The following is a 21,179-nucleotide window of genomic DNA, read 5'->3' as shown; positions in this document are numbered from 1 at the left end:
ATCTTAGTCTTTTATTCTTTTCTACGTGCCTTTTATCTACCTTGGTTTATGGACTTTTTAAAAATGTGTCATTAAAAAAGGGAAACATGAAAGAAGAATGAGCACCTAGACATCTATGTGTGGCTTTTGGTTATACCAACCTCAATCTTAGTTTGGACACCCTGCTCCATTCAGGGATCTAAATTAAAGTTTTAAAGACAGAGGGTTGTCCATCCTCTCATTGAAGCCAACAAAGCAGAGATATCCCACTTCTCCGGGTCATTGCTTTCATTATCAAAATCTACTTTCAAAATTGTGTAGCTTTTCAGGTAGCCGCTGAAAAGTAGACAAGGAATTTGAGGGGGTCCTTGATGCTCTCTGAGCTTGGCTGTTTTCCTGCAGACATTTCATTACCCAACCAGGTAACATCATCAGTGCTAGTCTAACACTGAAGATGTTACCTCGTTTGAGGAATGGCCACAATTGGACCAAAATGTTCTGTTGCTTAAATAAGGCATTTGTTAAGTCAGTTGGGCCCCATTTTACGATCATGTCACCATGAGGATTTTGCAATGGTTGTAAGTGTGAAGAGCAGTCCTAAGTCACTCTTTTCAGTGACGTTGTAAGTTTGAACGATCACTAAACTGTTGTAAGTCAAAGATTATCTGTGGTATGAGGAAACCCACAAGAGAGAATTCCTGTTGTGTTTTCAGAGCCGCTGATCTCAGAGCTCCCTTGGAAGCCAAATTGTCCCTGATTCATATTTGGATGGGGAAACAGTAGGGAAACCCAAGGCTACATCAAGATGTGGAAACAAACATCCTAGAAGAGCTTAAATCCTTCTTCAAAATGTCTTACCTTGTTGAACTTTGATGAAGGTAGCTTTGAAAATGTCCAACTGAATCCGAAGTTCTTTCATTTGCAATTTAAGAAGTTCAAGCTCTGAATGGGAATGGAATTGAATTAGACTTCCTCCTTGATATCAAATTCAATTAGAGATTTTTCACTGAAAAGAATGATATTTACAATAGCCTTGGAGAATATAATAGCCTCCTTGGAGAACATTTTCATCTAGCCAGAGGGACTCAAAATCTTGACCCTCATTCCTAGAGTTCTTACTTCAGGCGCCTAATTATTGAATATGCCAGATATAATTTTTTTTAAGAAACCATGAGGGTCATCTAATATAGTTTGAAGCAGGAAATAGAATTGAAATTAAATTAAGACTAATTTCACTTTTAGGAATATATAAAAATGGTATTCCATTTTTGGAAGTATATTCTTCATAACTATATATTCTTGTGAAGTCCCTTGTGTAGGTATTCACCAAATGCTGAAACAAAAATTCATGCAGAAGATGCCCATTCATGATATAAAGAGATATTTCAGGACTTATATGTCCTTGAGTTTGGGAACTTAATACCACAGATATTTCTTATATGCATATTTAAATTTGGGGTGGGCATCGCCTCCATCGATCCCTGATATTATTTTTCCTTATGAATTTTCCTACTAAATACAGCGTCTTTATTGGTTGAACAAGAAGCAAAGTAACCTTTGTAACGAGACAAGGCAGTTCACCAGGGCCAAAACAATAGATACCCTGTCTTCTAGTGTTTTATGCAGATTTCAGCTCAGCTATTGATAAGAAGGCTGGTTAGACAAGTTTGGCCTGTAGAAAATAGAGAGTTCTAAATCTCTCCTTCATTCTGGATGGACCACAACTATGTTTGTCGGAGAAGCAAGTTTATTAATGCAGTGTAAAATAACTGTGCCCTTCTTTGGAACAGGAAGTAAAGCAACCTTGTGTAAATATGCATGAGTTTAAGAAATGAAAACAAAAACAAAAAAACCGGTGAGCCTGAGCCAAGAAAGAGTTGGGGAAAGTTTCTGTGAGGGATGGTCTAACCATAGATGAACAAGAGGCCCTGTTCCTTTTTCTTTGAGGAGCAGAAAATAGATCAGAGGAGAAAAAGAGCTAAGATGGCAAAAAAAAAAATTTAAAAAAAGAAATTTCTGCAATGTCACTTTGCTATCAGAGCTGAAGGGATTATTGTCATTTTGATCCTTTGAACAATCCCTGGCCTGTAAACCAGATGTACTCACTACATGGATATCAAAGTTCAATTGTTTGGACCTTGTACAAATACGAGGAGCAGGAAGAATAAACTTGGTGCTTGTGAAGTTAACACAAACCAAGGCAGAGTCGGTTAAAAAGCCATTATGTGGTGAAGTTTACCCACAACGCTGAGCCATAGACAAGAATTTACAAAGCTCAGTTGCTGAAATTGCACAACACATTAGCACAGTTGTTGCAACCCAACCGACATGCTTCAGGAACCACCCACCATTTGGAGGGGTAAATGAAAAGCCAATTGCGATTTCTTCAGCAAACAATGACTAAAAGGAAGCTGGCTGAATGGTGTGTGACTCTAATATCTTATGATTTGGTCTGAGCAGGATTGTGGCTCAATGTAACAAGAAATCTCACTAAAGTAAAGGGAGCTAAGCAGTTTCCTAGTTCTCCCCATAGCTTATCTCACTAGAATGTTTTCAAGATAAATCGTATTTAGAAAAAGAGCATAATCTGAAAGGGCCTGAAGTCATGGCTTCATCATCTGCCTTGGATCCTCAATGGAAGGGGAGGGATTTTTTTGGTTAATCAACTGAGAAAAGATTCTACCTCCTCACCCAATGTGCATCTTGCTCTCTTCCTCTCCACTTTTGTCAATCTTAATCAAGTCAATACCACTATTTGTTGTTTTTATGGGTTTTAATGCTTGTAAGCCACCTAAAGACACCTCCAGGTGAGGTGGCTGGCATAATAAATAGAATAAATGAATAAATAGTGCAGTATATTAAATTACCTTCTATGTCCTGTTTGTATTTGCATCATAAGTAGTTCCCTTCCTTTACTCCCCCCCTCCTAGTTTCCTCCAGCCCGCACTTTTGGGGGAATCCCATGGTGGTAGAGTCACAAAATGTTTTCATCATAGTAAATTTCTTATCTGGAAAATGAATCTCACCACTTGTTCCTGTCCCCAGTTTATCTCTGTTTAGTGCAGAGAGAGCCAGAAGTTCTGATGGACTTGAAAACTGTTGAAATCCTGGTAATTTTTATAAGAGAAAGACAGATGGGTTCAATGAGTCAAAGGAAGACTTTCCACTCCTACAGTGTTATTATTAGCCAAGGTTCATTACATAGCATTTGCACTTCAAGCCTTTTAAACCATGTAGTGATTTTGTTACTTCCCAATTCTTGCTAAGCCTTCTTCTACTCTACTGGTTGGGTGAGGGAGGGCCAGTGACACCATGCGTGTCACAACATCATCATGCAAACTACAAAATGGAGACCGAAGGCAGCAAGTGGCCAGTTTTTAGTTGCTGAGTGTTACCTAAAAGAGGACCTGACCTGGGGGGGCTCACATTGCAGGCCTGGTCAAAAGGGTCCAGCAGAGATTATACTACCTGAGGCTTCTCAGGAAACAACAACTGAATGGAAAACTGCTGGTGACCTTCTACCGCTGCACCACAGAGAGTATCTTAACTTACTGCACCTCTGTCTGGTTTGCCAATTTCACAGTGGCAGATAGGACAGCACTCCAGAGGATTAATGTCATTGCCCAGAGGATCATGGGTTGCCCCCTCCCCTCTTTGGAAGAGCTTTAGAGCTCCTGCTGCCTTAAGAAAGTTCAAAATATTCTCAAAGATCCATCTCATCCTGGGCACCCTTTTTTTTTTTTTTTGAACTATTACCATCTGGCAGACGGTACAGGATAATAATAAAAACAAGGACAAATAGGCTGAAAAACTGCTTTCTATCCCAGGGCAGGAACCCTATGAATTCTACTGTATAGTGCAATATTAATGCAATGTCGGGATTCAGTTGTGTAGAATGTGAAGGATGTGTGTTCATGTTTTATTTTTATAGTTACTGAAGATGGCATTTAATTTCATTGTATGAGGTGTGATGACAATAAAGTAAACTAAATGATGCCTTTGAGGCATGGATATTATTGACAGAATTATGGCATGTAGCAAACATCTATATACATTAGTAAGCATTACTGAATCATTGCTTATGCACTGACTAAACAGATTCAAAGGATTGAATCAGGATCTGAGTATAGTGATTTAAACTTTCTACTTATTCTATTTTGATTGATTTATTGGAACAAAAATAAGAGAATAAAAATATAATGACAGGGATGATAAGCACGTTAGTGCACATATGCACGCCCCCTCTACTGTCCACTTAAACTTTTTCAAAACAGCATATCTGAGTTATCAGTGCAGTTAATAACAGTATAGTTATTAAATTGCTTTAATACCTGTACATCCTAACATAATTTTGACATTTTTCTTCATATCTCTGCAATCTTTCATCAATAGAACAGAACATGGTAGCTGAACCTGGCACAGAGGATTACAAAAAGGCACAAAATATCTCCTTCTATGCATAGGAAAAAAGCAACACACTCTCATGCAGATATTTAGATACCTTGAATGGCCTTTTCTCTTCTGGGATCTCCTTTGTTAGGCGCACACATAATTAATGTGCATGCATTTTGGAGCGAGTCTTGAGGAGAAGTACTTGATGTGGAGGTTTCTTGCAGCGAGACCTCCAAGGCCACCTGAAGAAGCATTAGGAATTTCAGCATTGTTTGGATGTTTGGCCTAAGATGACAAATGGATTGTCAGAATCTGAATATAGAACTAGTATCTGAACAGTTTTTTAAAATTTTTTATTAGTTTTTTAAAAACAAACATAGACAAACAAAACATAAAAACATCAAGCTGTCTTCCATAAGTGTACATACAGTGTGCCGGTTGGTTTACAAATTGTTTTGTGCTTCCATTTCGTAGTCTTCAATTACAATTACATTACATATAATCTCATATTGTCAATCAAAATTTAAATAACTTAGTATCATTATTAATCAATCATTTGACTATACTTTTGTTCATTCATATTTTACAAGATAACCATAGTTTACTTAATTTATTTTATAACAGTTCATATTATCATCCCAAATCTATCCTAAAATCATTTTGTAGTTATAATAAGAAAGAAGTACATCTTTATAAATTTATTATTTTCTAGAAATCTACATATTTCATTACTGTACTTTGTTATCTAACCATTGATAGAAAATATCCCAAATTTTATAAAATTGTTTATCCTCTTGTTCTCTAATTTCAAATGTTAATCTACTCATTTCAGCACATTCCAATATTTTCTTGATGATTTCCTCCTGTGATGCTATCTTCTCATTTTTCCAGTTTTTAGCAAATACAATCCTAGCCACTGTTAATACATTTACAATCAGGTATTTCAAGTCTTTACTTTATATTTCAGGTAAAATTCCCAATAAAAATATCTCTGGTTTCAAGTCTATATATTTTTTCATCATTTTTTCCAACCACATGTGGATTTTAGTCCAGTATTTTTTATCATCCACACAAGTCCACCACATATGGTAAAATGAGCCAGGTGTCTGATGGCATTTCCAACATTTTTCGGATTTATTCTTGAACATTCTTGCTATTCTTGTCGGGGGGAAATGCCACCTGTAAAACATCTTTTTTTTTTTTTTGAAAATTTTATTGATTTTTAAAAACAAACATAAACAAAACATAAAACTTAAAAACATAAAACATCTTTTTTGAAAGCAGCTTGATCCCGGGTTACATCTCTTCGTACAGACACAAATTTAAGTTCATGCTCATTTTTATATACCATTCCATATCTTATTACTATTCTACATTTTCTATATAGCTTCTCCCCTCTTTTAACTTTCTTAATTTTATTTTATTTATTTCATCTTAATTCAAATCATTATACTTATATTCTTTGTCTGTCCTATTTCAGCTGTCTATTATCTTTTCTCATTAAACAAAAATTTTCCTGTAATCACTGATTGGAGTATGACGCCTTTATATCTTTCCCCTAAAATTATAACACTTAATATAATACATAACTTCCATTCGGATTCTGCTTGGTACATTCTAAAACTACACACTGTATTTTAAAAAAAGAAAAAAATATGAATATATAATATAATTAAAACAACAATCCATACCAATTCAATTCTATCATTAATATTAATATTCATTTAAATCTTAAACATTTTACACATTACTTTTCAAATAGATATCATACTTCTATGGGAACACTTATAAACTTTCCATAGTTACTTCCCCCCCACTTCACTTATATTTTATAAAACATTGAGTAGTTAAAATGTTTCCATTCCTTCCTAATTCAATTCTCTCATTTATTTCATTTCATTTATTTTATTCACAAAAGTTTCACTGAATTACACTGACTATTTTATCCCACTTTTTAATCATATGTTGTTTCCAATTTTCTAACATTATTTCTAATACAAAATATAACAATACAATCTTATGTACCTTTACAGAATCCCTTTTTAAGTTAAATTTTCACCCATTATCTCTGAATAAGTCCTGTTTCTTCACATCTTGCTCCAAACCTTTGTAACTTCTCTTCCCTTCCTTCTTCCCTTTCTTCCCCTTTTTACCCCCTTGTCTCTCCACCTCCATTTCCCTCTTCTGTATTCCCCTTTTCTGTTGCTTTCTAACATTATATCCACTTTTCACATTATTTTTCCTTTTTTTGGCTGTTTTTTTTAGATCTTAAATTCTCCATTCTCTTTCCCCTTTCTTCCTCAGATAGAGTTACTTGTTCATTTAAAGATGGCTTCTTTTTTGTCCCAATCTTCTTGTTGCACAGTCATTTCTTGTAGTTTCTTGTAGGTACAGATCGCCATTTCTAAAAATTGGAAAACGGAGCCAAAAGAGTCCTTCCCTTCTTGTGCTTCTTCTTTATATTTTTTAAATTCAATTTTCAGTTCATCCACAAGTGATGCCATTGTAGAATTTTTTTTAAACAACCACCCAATTGTTTTTAGTCATTCAAATATAATTTCCAGAAATCCCAAAGTCACCAAGCAATCCAAATACACACAAACTGTTTCTTTTAACACTTTCTTCTTTTTTCACTTTCTCTTCCTGGGGTTACTATTTAGTTGCAAAGTTCCAGTTAAAATGTATCTTTTAAAAGTCTTATTAAGATTTAACTTCAGATTCTTTTGAATTCCAGGCAGACTCCTCCTTCCAAATCCTGCTCTTATTCTTTTCCTCTCCCTTCCCACTTATAACAAAAAGAATTTTTTAATGTTCAGAAATCTTTATTGTCCCCTTGGCATTTAATTATATTTCCAGTTTAATTACCTATTGGTGCCAAAGCAGGTTTTTCCGATTTCTCATTCAGCTCTCTTCGCTGTCAACATAAGGAAGGAGAGTGAAAAAAAAACACAACTTTCGCTTTTCACTTTCATTTGCTGCTGCCGAGTCTTCTTTGGGAGCAATGTATCTTTTATAAAATTTAAATTCCAGGATACCTTGGTTGTTGCTTCTTGTCCTGGTCAGCCAAAACTTTCACTTCTTAACTTCCTCCTGCACTTTGTTTTCCGGCTTGAATGTATTTGCACATATGAAAACCAATTCATCTTTATACCTTGTTCCTCTAGTTTTTGCATAGATTTAAGTTCACCCTTTTCATTCAGTATTTCACCATATCTAACTGTTTGTTCCTTTTTGTATAGGTACGAGAATGCTTCAATAGTCGATAACCAGGCTGGAATTTTCAAATAACATTGTCTTTTAACCTCCTCCCAGTTTAACTACAGAGACTCCCATATATAATGTCTTCTAAAATACCCCTGTGTTTTAGTTCCTTTGTACCATAAAAAAGCATGCCACCCCAACAACAGATCATGTCCTTCTAATGTCAACAATCTAGCATTTCTTAGCATTATCCATTCCTTAGCCTACATCAGATTTGTAGCTTGGTAGTACAATTCCCAATTAGGCAAACCAAATCCTCCTTTAATTCTAGCATCTTGCAAAAGTTTTAACTTTATTCTCGCTTTCTTACCTTGCCATATATATTTCAACACAATTTTATTTAAATCTTCAAAATAATCTTTTCCAAGCCTAATTGGAATTGTTTGAAACAAATATAAAATTCTGGGTAATATATTCATCTTGATTGTTGAGATTCTCCCTATTAGTGAGAGTTGTAAGTTTTCCCATTTCGCCAAACCTAGCGCTATCTGCTGTTTAAGTTTAATATAATTATTCTCTTTTAATGTACTACATCTTGCTGTCAAATATATCCCCAAGTACTTGATCTTATTCGTGACTTGAATTTTCAATAGGTCTGCCAGTTCTTCCTTTTCTCTTAATAGCATATTCTTTGTCAAAATCTTTGTCTTGTCTTTATTTATTTTCAAACCAGCCACCTTTCCGTATGTCTCTATCTTTTCTATCAATTTTGATGCTGTTTCTAAAGGGTCTTCTAAGTATCTGAACAGTTGAGTGTAGATTCCTTGTTGGGTATCTGTGGATATTTCATTCCCAACTTCATTAGTGCACTCAGAAAGAGAAAGAAACTCAGGTACCACCAAAGCAGTGATGGGATTAATTTTTTTTTACTACCAGTTCGGTGGGCATGGCTTGGTGGGCGTGGCTTACTGGGCATGGCAGGGGAAGGATACTGCAAAATCCCCATTCCCTCCCCACCCCACTAACCTGCTTTCCAGCTCCATTCTTCTGTGCAGTGCAACAAAAGGAGACTCGGCCATCAGCTGTGACTCAGGAGACAGAACTTGCTGAATACCACCTCTGCACCAAAGTCCTAACAATTGAGCCTTGAACTACATATTTTCTTTACTATTTTGGAATCATCTCCCAATTCTAATCAGGAATATTTGATTTTAAGGAAGTGGGAAATGAAGAGTGTTAAAGGTACCACAGTAGAAGATCAAACCAGATTTGGACTGCCAGTACATGGCCGCTTGAAAAGGAGAACCAGGAAGATTATAAAACAATAAATAGGTAATTGAAAATCTGTTGCAGGAGACAAAGTATCCTTCTTACGTAGAAGGTAAACAGAAAATACCTTGAAGAGTGACTCATCATGGGCTGAATAAAAGAGATCCTTCAGCAGAATGGTCCCTCAGCTCCTCTGTGTCTCTTGCAATCTTTAAAAGACGGGATTCAGAGAAGAAAAATGCAGCAGAAATTATACATGATAGCTATATCAATGCTAGATAGCTAGGTAGATGATAGATATAGATAGATAGATACATAGATAGATGATAGATAAAAGATAGGTAGGTAGATAGATTGATATTTCGAATCTGCAATGGTGCTTCAGTTTGTGGAATAAAATTGCTGTTGAACCTTGGGAAGAACCAGGCTGAAGTCATTGTTCAAGTTATCACTTGATTATGCTGGGTGAGGATGAAGCAATCACGTTCTCTCATTTCAGCCTTCTGGATAAGGTAGTGATACCTTCAATTTATTTTAAAAATGTGGGATCTGTCTCTGTCTCTTTCTCTCTCTCTGCATATATTCTATAACTATATCTTATATATCAATCTGTCATCTATCTATATCAGGGATCTTCAAACTTGACAGTTTTAAGATTTGTGGACTTCAGCTCCCAGAATTCCTCCTCCAGTCATGTTAGCTCAGGAATTCTGGGAGTTGGAAGTCCATGAGTCTTAAACTTGCCAATCTGAAGACCCTTGATCTATATCTATCAATCTATCTATCTATCTATCTATCTATCTATCTATCTATCTATCTATCTATCTATCTATCTAATCTATTCAATAACTGATGGAATAAGATGCCACCTGTTTCAACCCCAGCCTTCATTACTGTGAAAAGCATACATGGAATTAAGTCCTGCCTTGCAAAAGGAAATGCTTGTATTTAACGATATTGAAAGAGCACATAGAAATGAGGCTTACCTTTCTGAGGTCTTCCATAAATAAAAATTATTGCTCAATCAAATAAACTCTTAGTTCTGCACAGATCTAGAAATAATCAGCAGTCTGCATAGAAAAATACAGCAGCCATTTTTAACCTAACTCTAGCTTTTTATATTTGGTGAAAGCAAATATTTGACGATAAACCCTTTATCTATTCCCAGGCTCGCAGAAATATCTCTGAAGATTCTTGGCTGATTGACTGACACATTTAAGGGGGGGAAAATCACCAATGACTTTACACGAAGCATCCCTTTTCAGGGTTGAGTCAAAAATCAGATCACTTACTTTGTGATTTCCAGTGTTTCACAGGCGTCTTGGGTGGAATAATATAGCAAACTTTAAAGTTCCCATTTATAAACAATGGCTTATGTAATGAGGTCTCACATTTCACATTCACATTTTAAGAATAAATGTTCTGAGTCACAATATTCAAACCACATTTTTCAGCACAGCTTGGTGTCACTTAGGCCATTGCTTCCTTATTGACTCTTGTAAGACCGTATTAATCACAAAGCAAGTATTGTTGGCGAGTTTTGAAGCATAAGCAAGGAGTACCTTGGGTTTTTATATTTGGTGCAATGGATGGCTTCCTATTTTTACACTCTAACCATTCCCAAGTATAGAAGAGCTTTCTCCCTAGCTTGCTTTAATGTCCTGCCCTCAGGACTACTGGATGGGTGATTTAAGAGGCTCCCGATTAACGAGCAGCTATGCCCCTGTGACAGAGCTGAGGTTGAAACTGTGGAGCATGTCCTTTTATATTGCCCTATGTATAACGCAGGCAGATCTAAGTTACTGTCTCTCCTTGAAACAGACCCTTCTAGACCCAGTGTTAGTAATTTGTTCTTATATTGTCTAGGGGATGGCTCCTCATACATCACTTCTCAGGTTTCCAATTTTTTTTTAAAGAGCTGTAACCATCAGAGGACAATGCTGTAATTCCCCTTAGTCAAGTGGTGACCAATTGTTCATGATTAATTTTCCCATGTTCTTCTTTTGTTGTACTTGTGTTTTGGTCTGTGACTGCAAATAAAGTATTATTATTATATTTGGTGCAAGCAAATATTTAATGATAAACTCTTAATCCATTCCCATCCTTGCAGAAATGTCTCTAAAGATTCCCCACTGACTGACTGGTTTAGGAAAAAAAATCACCAGTGATTTAACCTCAAGTTTTTCTTATTTCCAGGAACACAACTATTTGCTTTCCTTGTGGGCCCATATAGATAGATTTTTAGAGGGAGATTTTCTTGCTCTGAAGCTCTTTTGCTTTGCCTCTTGAGAAAAGAGCTATTTCAATAATGCGATGGAAGAAACTAAAATTAAAATTGTACTGCAATGTCACAGATTTAACAAACATTAATCATGACTAAGTTTGATGGGGTTTCACATTAGATTTATTATTCTTGGATATGATCCTGTAAAATATTAAGGTGAAATTACTATAATATTAATGGATAGGGAGGGATAGGATAGGATAGGGATAGGATAGGGATAGGATAGGGATAGGATAGGGATAGGATATAGGGATAGGATAACAGAGTTGGAAGGGACCTTGGAGGTATTCTAGTTCAGGGGTCTCCAATCTTGGCAACTTTCACCCTGGAGGACTTCAACTCCCATAATTCCTCAGCCATCAAAGCTGGCTGGGGAATTCTGGGAGTTGAAGTCTTCCAGACCTAAAGTTGCCAAGGTTGGAGACCCATGTTCTAGTTCAACCCCTTGCTCAAGCAGAAGACCTTACACCATTTCAGACAAATGGTTGTCCAATCTCTTCTTAAAATCTTCCAGTGTTGGAGGATTCACAACTTCTGGAGGCAAGTTGTTCCACTGATTAATTATTGTAACTGTCAGGACATTTCTCCTTACTTCCAGGTTGCTTCTCTCCTTGACGAGTTTCCATCTGTTGTTTCTTGTCTTGCCTTCAGGTGCTTTGGAGAATAGCTTGACTCCCTCTTCTTTGTGGCAACCCTTGAGATATTGGAATGGAGTTATGATTGATGGATTGATTTCTATCCCATCTTTATTATTTTTACAAATAACTCAAGGAACATATCCAATGCACCTTCTTCTTCCTATTTTCCACACCACAACAAACCTGTGAGGTGGGTTGGGCTGAGAGAGAGTTACTGTCCCACATTTGCCCAGCTGGCTTTCATGCCTAAAATGGCACTTGAACTTATGGTCTCCTGTGTCAACTCATAAAGCATTCCTGGCTTGCTCTTGAGTTGCCATAAGAAGGAGGGGGGGGGAGATCTGATGGAGCAGTTCAGTTTCTATGACCTGAAGCACATTCCACGCATATCTTTCTCCCAGGTTACCAGAGCCAGCCAGAGAGGCGTGTTTTCTACAGCCATTGAAAGTGTGTAGTTGGAGAATGTGATTTATGACATGCCCTGGGAGGAGCAGGGAAACAGGGTCACAGGTGGGCAGTAAATTATGTAGGCCAAGTGCCGACATGTTGCTCCTAATAAATAATTGGATTTCTTTTGAAACTTGGCTCGAGGCTCATGAATTAGAGCATCCATCGGAAACTCCGACATCCTACTTTCTAGCCTGGTGCCTTCAAGGCTCGACCAGACTGGCTTTCTGATGTGCTAGATCATAGCTGGCTGCTTTAGTACTGACTGCTATCTTATGCCATTCAGTCTGCGCTCTGTTAGACTTGTGCCAGAAAAAGGTGTAACAGAGATCAGATCAGACACTAATAAGCCAAGATGCTACATTGAGAGGAAAACGGCTGGTTTCCACGACAGGAATTTCATTCCCCCGCTTTTCATTTTCTGGTGCCTTTTCCCCCTGATTGAGCTTGGAATATGTCTTCTGTCAGATTTTCTGTAGGTTATGGCAATGAAAAGCAAATTTAATTTGGGAGTAAATGTGAAAACAAAAGCTGAGGGTTGCAAAGGATGCTGAAAATCACTAGGGTGAACAATACCCATGGGCCTTCAGTGAGATAACCCAGATATTTTAATTCCAATCAAACAACCCGATCTTAAAACAAGCTTTTGACTGGGTCTAGGACAGGAGTGTCAAATGAGAATGACAGGATGAAAGAGTGGGGGAATAGCACTGGCAGACCAGTGGAGGGAGAGAAACACCAGTGGAGACCCAGCCAAGTAAGAATGCCCATGTTGACTCAGCCATGGTGGAGTGCCCAAGAAGAAGTGGGCATGTTAAGACAGCTGTGTTTAATTTTCCAATTATGCTTTTGATTAACCCACCAGGCCAAATTTCTTTTACTAAGCTATCTAGGATTTATTAAGGTTCACGTCTGATCTCTTGGGCTGCATGGCTCATAACAAAATAACTGTAATACATTTTAAATTCAAATCTGGATCTCTCAATGCAAAATAATATTCCCTGGTATAGGAATATCCCTGAATTCTAGTGGCTCTGAAGAATCCTTTGCATAACGGTCCAAGGATTTGGGGGAAATGTAGCAAGGGTATTGTAGGATCATGTCAAATAAGCTACCTCTCAATGTAAATGAAAATAGAGTCTCAAGCAACAAATGATGGTAGGAAATGCATTTATTTAGAAATGGAGGAAAAATGGATCTATAAACTGCTACATTTCTGTGCCGGTTTTGCTATCTAGGCTAAGCTAGAGAAGACTTGGAAGATGGCAACATCTATTGGACGCTGAGTTGTAAAAGCTAAGCAGCATCAAGTCTGGTCACTATTTCAGTGGAGGACTGAGGAAGGATTCCAAGATGGTTGGTTTAAGTGGAAAAAGACAACTTCTGTTGGAATGACCAGGCTGAAGTCAATGGAGTCAAACTTGACTCCAGATCTCCTTGGTGAAAACAGGGGAAGCTATTGGATTAGGACTTACTTGCCAAATGCTAGACTGTATGTGTGATACACAGGGTAAGCTTTCTTTTTCAACTCTATGGTGGAATTTTTTCCTTCCCCTAACCCAACATCTGTTAGATGTCAACTTCACAGAAGATTGTCCTTTCATACAGACAACCGTCCACATGCCACTTTCCCTCTGTGTTGATTGTCACACACTTTTCCCTCCCAGGGATATTCGGTTCTCCTGGAGCCCAGTTGAAAAATTGTAGGGGATGGCCATTGAGATCTTCAAACTTATTTTCAGCTAGGTTGTAGGTGAATCCCAGAAATGCCCTTTGGCCAGGCTTTTGTAATAAATCTTCAAGGGCTTGGTTCTCTTCATTATTCCTTGGCAAGGCAAGGTTGTCATCGCAGCCAATTTTGCCTCTCTGGAAAGTACCCTGATGTTCTTCTAGTTTGAAAATTTTATGACCAACAACCGTTTTATCGGGACCAAGGAGAACTAGAAGGAAAGATAATTGCAAAACTTTCAAATGCCATGTTTATTTATGTTGCAAGGTGCCAGTGTGCCATCATTACTTCTATGTGGACTTTTCAATAAAGTATAAAACATGGTCTGGAAAACAGCTCATCAAACGATGGACCTGTGCTCCGATGTCCAAAATAACTTTGTATCAAAAAGTTTTTTAAAAAGGAAACATACAAAAGATAGAAATCTACTCTACAGGTAGCTTTTTGTTATTCTAACAAATAACAATATTCTCTCCTTTTTGTCATTCTAACCTTAGAGATAACCCTAGTGTGGGCATCCTGCTCCATTCAGGGTTTCCAAATTAAAGTATTAAAGAGTGATGGTTGTCTGTCCTCTCATTCAGGACAATGAAGCAGTGATGTCCCACTGCTGTGGGTTTATTACTTTCATTGTCAAAATGTACTTTCTAAATTGTGTAGTGAAAATTCAGGGACAGCCCCTGAAAAATGGAAGAGGAATTTAGGGGTCATGATGCTCTCTGAGCTTGATTGTTTTCTTGCAGACATCTCATTACCTAACTATGTAACGTTATCAGTGCTGGTCTAACCCCGAAGATGTTACCTAGTTGGGTAATGAAATGTCTGCAAGGAAACAGCCAACCCTCAGAGAGCATCAAGGGCCCCTCAATTCCTCTTCTACTTTTCAGATGCTGCCCCTGAATTTTAGCTACACCATTTAGAAATGGTGGGGAATGGCCACCATTGAACTGACATTTTCTGTTGCCAAATGAGATATTTGTTAAGTGAGTTGTGCCCCACATTACGATTATGTGACCATGGGGATGCTGCAATGATAGTAAGTGTGAAGAGCAGTCCTAAGACACTTTTTTCAGTGCCATTGGAACTTCAAAAGGTCACTAAATAAAGTGTTGTAAGTCCAGGATTATCAGTGGTGAATAAACAATGAGGAAACCCACAGGAGAGAATTCCTGTTGTGTTATCAGAGCCACTGTTGGAGACCGCTGATCTCAGAGCTCCCTTGAAAGCCAAATAGGGTTGTTCCTGATTCATATTTGGATGGAAAATTATAGCAGGGAAACCCACAGTTGTTAGCTAGATCAAGATGTGGAAACACACATGCCAGAAGTGCCTAACCCCTTCTTCTAATGCCTTACCTTTAATGATGTTCATGATGGTATCCACCTGATTCCGAAGTTCTTTACATTGCAATTCAAGATCACAACCTGAATGGGAGTGTAATTGAATTAAAAGTCTTCCTTGATCTCAAATTCAGTTAGAGATTCTTCAATGCAAAGAACGATGTTTATAATAGGCATAACCTAGGAGAACATTTTCATCTAGCCAGAGGGACTCAATAACTTGACCTGCATTCCTAGAGCTCTTACTTCAGACACCTAATGATTGGATTTGTTAAATCTCTTTTTAAGGAGACCATGAGGGTCATTTCATATATTTTGAAGTAGGAAATATGACTGAAGTTAAATGATGAGTAATTTCCCTTTTAGGAATATATGAGAAATGGTATTCTATCTTTGGAAGTACTGTATATCTTTCTTAACTATAAATTCTTGTGAAGTCCCTCATGTAGATATTCACCAGAAGTTGACTCATGGAGAAGATGCCCATTCATGGTATAAAGAGATATTTCAGGGCTTATATGTCCTTGAGTTTGGGAACTTAATACTGCAGTTATTTCTTATATGCATATTTAAATTTGTGGTGGCATAATCTCTGTTGGTTCCAAATATTATTTTTCCTTCTGAACTTTCTGTTCAATCAACATTCTGATTGAACTGCTGAAAACAGTGTCTTAATTTGTTGAACAAGAAGCAGAGTAACCTTTGTAAGACAGAAGGATGTGCACCAGCCCAAAACAATAGATACCCTGCCTTCTAGTGTTTTATGCAGATTTCAACTCAGCTATTAATAGGAAATCTGGTTGGACAAGTTTTGCCTGCAGAAAATCCTGAGTTCTGAATCTCTCCTTCATTCTGGATGGGCCACAACTATGTTTGCCAGAGAAGCAAGTTTATTAACTCAGCGGATGGCAGGTAAAATAACTGCACCCTTGTTTGGAACAGGAAGTAAAACAGCCTTGTGTAAATATGCATGAGTTAAAGAAATTAAAAACAAAACAAAAAACAAAACTGTTAGCCAAGGAAGATTTGGGCAATGTTTTTGTGAGGAATGGGCTAACCATAGATGAACAAAAGGCCCTGTTCCTTTTTCTTTGAGGAGCAGAAGATAGATCAGAGGAGGAAAAGAGCTAAGATGGTAAAAGAAAAAGAAATGAAATTTCTGCAATGTCACTTTGCTGTCAGAGCTGAAGGGATGTTGTCATTTTGATCCTTTGAACAATCCCTGGCCTGTAAACCAGATGTACTCACTATGGGGATATCAAAGTTCAATTGTTTGGACCTTGTACAAATACAAGGAGCAGGAAGAATAAACTTGGTGCTTGTGAAGTTAACACAAACCAAGGCAGAGTTGGTTGAAAAAGCCATTATGTGGTGAAGTTTACCCACAACGCTGAGCCATAGACAAGAGTTTACAAAGCTCAGTTGCTGAAATTGCACAACACATTAGCACAGTTGTTCCAACCCAACCGACATGCTTCAGGAACCACCCACCATTTGGAGGGGTAAATGAAAAGCCAATTGCGATTTCTTCAGCAAACGATGACTAAAAGGAAGCTGATGTGACTCTAATATCTTATGATTTGGTCTGAGCAGGATTGTGGCTCAGTGTAACAAGAAACCTCACTAAAGTAAAGGGAGCTAAGCAGATTCCTAGTTCTCCCCCTAGCCTATTTCACTAGAATGTTTTCAAGATAAATCGTATTTAGAAAAAGAGCATAATCTGAAAGGGCCTCATCTTCCCTGGATCCTCAATAGGGGAAGGGGGTGTTTGATCACGTGACCATGGGGAGCTGCAATGGTTGTAAGTGTGAAAAATGGCCATAAGTCACGTTTCACAATGCTCTTGTAAATTTGAACCTAACAATTATTTATTTATTTATTTATTTATTTGTCAAGCATGTATTAGATAAGAGATATAAGTCTAAATATGATTATTAATATATGAAATGGATACGAATAAAAGGGGAACATTAGGACAAGGATGGTAGGCATGTTGGCGTGCTTATGCGCGCCCCTTAAAGACCTCTTAGGAATGGGGTGAGGTCAACAGTCGACAGTCTGAGGTTAAAGTTTTTGGGGTCCCTGGAAGAAACCACAGAGTCAGGTAGGGCATTCTAGACAATTGACCACTCTGTTGCTGAAGTCGTATTTCCTGCAATTGAGTTTAGTGTGGTTTACCTTGAGTTTGTGTCTGTTATGTACTCATGTATTGTTGTGGTTGAAGCTGAAGTAATCATTGATGGGTAGGATATTTCAATGGATAATTTTATGTACTACGCTTAGGTCAGGTAGTTCTAGGTTGTCTAAACCTAAAATTTCAAGTCTGGGGGCATAGGATATTCTGTTGCGAGTAGAGGAGTGGAGGATTCTTTTTGTGAAATATCTCTGGACTCTCCCGATTGTATTAATGTCCGATATGCAAATGGTTGTAAGTTAAGCTGATTTTGCTTCCAAATTCTTCCTAAGCATTCTGCTCTACTGGTTGGGTGAGGGAGGGCTAGCCACATCATACAAGTCACAACACCATTATGCAAACTGCCAAATGATACACCTGATGTTTAGACATTAGTGACAGAAGTATGGCTTGTAGCAAACATCTATGTGCATTAGTAATTCATTACTGAATGACTGCTTATACTGGATCAGGATCTGACTATAGCGATCTGAACTATATACTTATTTGAGAAAATGCATCCCTTCAAAATTGCCAAACTGAGTTATTAGCATTACAGTTATTAAGTTGCTTTAATAACTGTACTGTCTAATATAATTTTGGATTTTTTTTCTTCTACTTCTTTGTATCTAGGCAACCTTTCGTCAGTGGAAAAGAACATGGAAGCTGAACCTCGCTCAGAGGGTTATAAAAAACACACATACTCCTATGCATAGGAAAAAAAAAATAGCAAACCCAGAACACTTTCACGCAAATATTTAGATACCTTCAGTGGCCATTTCTGTTCCGGGATACCCTCCATTAGCTGCGATTCCCTCTTGGAGCGAGACCTTGAAGGCCAGCTGAAGTAGCAATAGGAAGGTCAGCATTGTTGGGATGCATGGCCTAAGATGACAAAAATAATATAAAACCAAGTTATCCTACATGGGTTGTCAGTTACTAGATATGGGAGCAGTTCCTGAACTGTTGGCTAATATTATTAGTGCATGCAGAAAGGGTTAGAAACCACCAAGGTTCTAATGACTGAACCCTGAGCTGCATATATTTGCTACTAATCTGGCATTCCACTCCCAATTATACCCAATTCTGATCAGGAATGTTTGAGTTTAAGGAAGTAGGAGATAAAGAGTGTTAAAGGAACCCCAGTAGAAAATCAAAGCAGATTTGGATGGCCAATACAGGCCCACCTGAAAGATAAGAAGAAGAAAAGATTACAAAATGACAAATAGGTGATTGAAAGACTATTGCAGGAGTCAAAGGTTCCTACTTAACGTAGTAATAATCAGTGGTAGAAGATAAATAGAAAATACCTTGCAGACAGCCTCATTATGAGTTGAATAAGGGAGATCCTTCAGCAGAATGGTCCCTCAGCTTCTCTGGGTCTCTTGTAATCTTTGCAAGACATTCAGAGAAGAAAAATACAGCAGAAGTTAGACACAGGCAGGCAGGCCAGCAGACAGACAGACATATGAGATTATAATAAAGAGAGAGATAGACAGAGATAATAGAGTTATATGAAGAATAGCTGATGGAATAAGCAAGTCAGCGTTCATTACTGTAAAAAGTATACATGGAATTAAGTCATGCCTTGCAAAAGGAAATGCATGTGTTTAAAGGCATTGAAATAGCACATAGAAATGAGCCTTACCTTTCTGAGGTCTTTCATAAATAAAAATTATTGCTCTATCAAATAAACTCTTAGTTCTGCACAGATCTAGAAATAATCAGCAGTCTGCATAGAAAAATACAGCAGCAATTTTTTAAACCTAACTCTAGTTCTACCTCTTTATGCCTCCTAACTACCTCTTTATAGTTGATGAAAGCAAAAAAATTAAGATTAAACCCTTAATCCCTTCCTAGGATTTCAGAAAGTTCTCTTGTTGACTGACAGATTTAGAAAAGGACCACCAATGATTTTACATGAAGCATCCCTTTTCAGGGGTGAGTCAAAAGTCAGATCACTTACTGTGTGATTTCCAGTGTTTCACAGGTGTCTTGGGAAGAATAATTTGGTAGACTTTCAGGTCTCCTTTTATAGACAAGGGCACATGAAACAAAGTCTCATATTTCACATTCGTAATTTTGGGGGAAAATGTTCTGACCCACAATTTTCAAACCACATTTTCCAGCACAACTTGGTGTCATGTAGGGCTATGAATGATGACTCACTTTCTTCCTTATTGACTCTTGTAAGACAATATGTAAGAGATGAGGGAATAGCAGGAAAACTCATCAAATTTGCAGATGACACTAAGCTGGCAGGACTAGCCAACACCCCAGAAGACAGGTTCAGAATCCAAAAAGATTTTAACAGACTTGAATAATGGACCCTATCCAACAAAATGAAATTTAATGTGGAGAAAAGCAAGGTTTCACACTCAGGCAAGAAAAGAACCAAACTACAGATTAAGTGAAACCTGGCTCCAAAACAGTAACTGTGACAGAGACCTTAGAGTCTTACTGGATGATCACTTAAACATGAGCCAGTCATGTGTGGCAGCAGCCAAAAAAACCAATACAATCCTTGGTTGCATGAACAGAGGCATAGAATCAAAATCACAGTATTAGTGCCACTTTATAAAGCCTTAGTAAGGCCACACCTGGAATACTGCATCCAATTTTGGTCACCACGTTACAAAAAAGATGTACAGAGAAGAGCAACTAAGATGATTATGGGCCTGGAGACTAAAACATATGAAGGATGGTTGCAGGAATTGGGTATGGCTAGAGGAAAAAAGGACTAGGGGAGACATAATAGCAGTCTTCCAGAATTTGAGAGGCTGCCACAAAGAAGAAGGGGGGACAAGCTATTTTCCAAAGCCCCAGAAGGCAGGACAAGAAACAACGTATGGAAACTAATTAAGGAGAGAAGCATCTTAGAATTAAGTGAGGACAATTAGCCAATGGAACAACTTGACACCAGAAGTCGTGGGTGCTCCATCACTGGAGGTTTTTAAGAAGAGACTGGATAGTCCCTTGTCTGAAATGGTATGGGGTCTCCTGCTTGAGCAGTGGGCTGGAATGGGAGACCTCCAACTCTATTTGGATTGATTGATTGATGTTAATGACAAAGCAAGTATTGTCAGGTGGTTTTAAAGCATAAGCAAGGGATACGTTGTCTCTCTATATTTGGTGCAAGCAAATATTTAAGAATAAATTCTTAATCCATTCCCAGCCTTGCAGAAATGTCTCTAAAGATTCCCAACTGACTGACTGGCAGATCACCAGTGATTTTACATCACGTATTTCTTATTTCCATCAACACAATTAATTATTTGCTTTCCTTGTGGACCCAAATAGATTTTTAGAGGGAGGTTTTCTTCTTGCTCTGATGCGCTTTTGCTTTGTCTATTGAGAAAAGAGCTATTTTAATAATGTAATGGAGGAAAAGGAAATTAAAACTGCACTGCAAATGTCACAGATTTAATCAAAATAAAAATTACTTTTTGCATATGATCCTGCAATATTTTAAGCTAAAATTGCTATAGTATTATTGATGGGTGTGTTATGTATGGGAAATAATGGAGACCAGACATCTGACCAGTGACTTCAACTCTTTAATAACAGTAACTAGAATAGAACAGAGCAAGGCTATGGGCAGCAGTAACCCTTTTATAGGGTTGGCTGCTGCCCTATTATCCAATGATATATGCAACAAGTCCAACTAAGGTCCAATAAGAAGTGTCCAATAGTGGCCAATCAGGGGTCAGTTATGGCCCAATCCCTG

At 37.6% G+C, this 21,179-nt stretch overlaps 1 protein-coding gene across 12 annotated transcripts in view; it reads right to left on the bottom strand.

Moving 5' to 3' along the window:
• LOC113419142 (pulmonary surfactant-associated protein D-like) overlaps nt 1–21,179 on the bottom strand; it is a 173,491-nt gene that overhangs the window by 1,893 nt on the left and 150,419 nt on the right. Inside the window, exons 1-6 of one of the 12 annotated variants that reach the window (XM_087963936.1) lie at nt 10,134–10,260; nt 8,969–9,050; nt 7,237–7,285; nt 4,481–4,656; nt 3,006–3,086; nt 838–921 (exon numbers count right to left, since the gene is read on the bottom strand). In XM_087963936.1, coding sequence (XP_087820062.1) covers nt 838–921; nt 3,006–3,086; nt 4,481–4,640 — 325 coding nt within the window. In that variant the 5' untranslated portion in view covers nt 4,641–4,656; nt 7,237–7,285; nt 8,969–9,050; nt 10,134–10,260. The other 11 variants (XM_087963933.1, XM_026678394.2, XM_087963938.1 and 8 more) reach the window with 11 other exon arrangements.

The sequence above is a fragment of the Notechis scutatus genome, chromosome 4 (genome assembly GCF_049901735.1).
Source record: "Notechis scutatus isolate UNSWTSFEM ecotype Mainland chromosome 4, rNotScu1.2, whole genome shotgun sequence".
NCBI classification, from domain to species: domain Eukaryota; kingdom Metazoa; phylum Chordata; class Lepidosauria; order Squamata; family Elapidae; genus Notechis; species Notechis scutatus.
The sequence above is the reverse complement of the archived record's forward strand: the minus strand, read 5'-3'. Positions and strand labels throughout refer to the sequence as shown.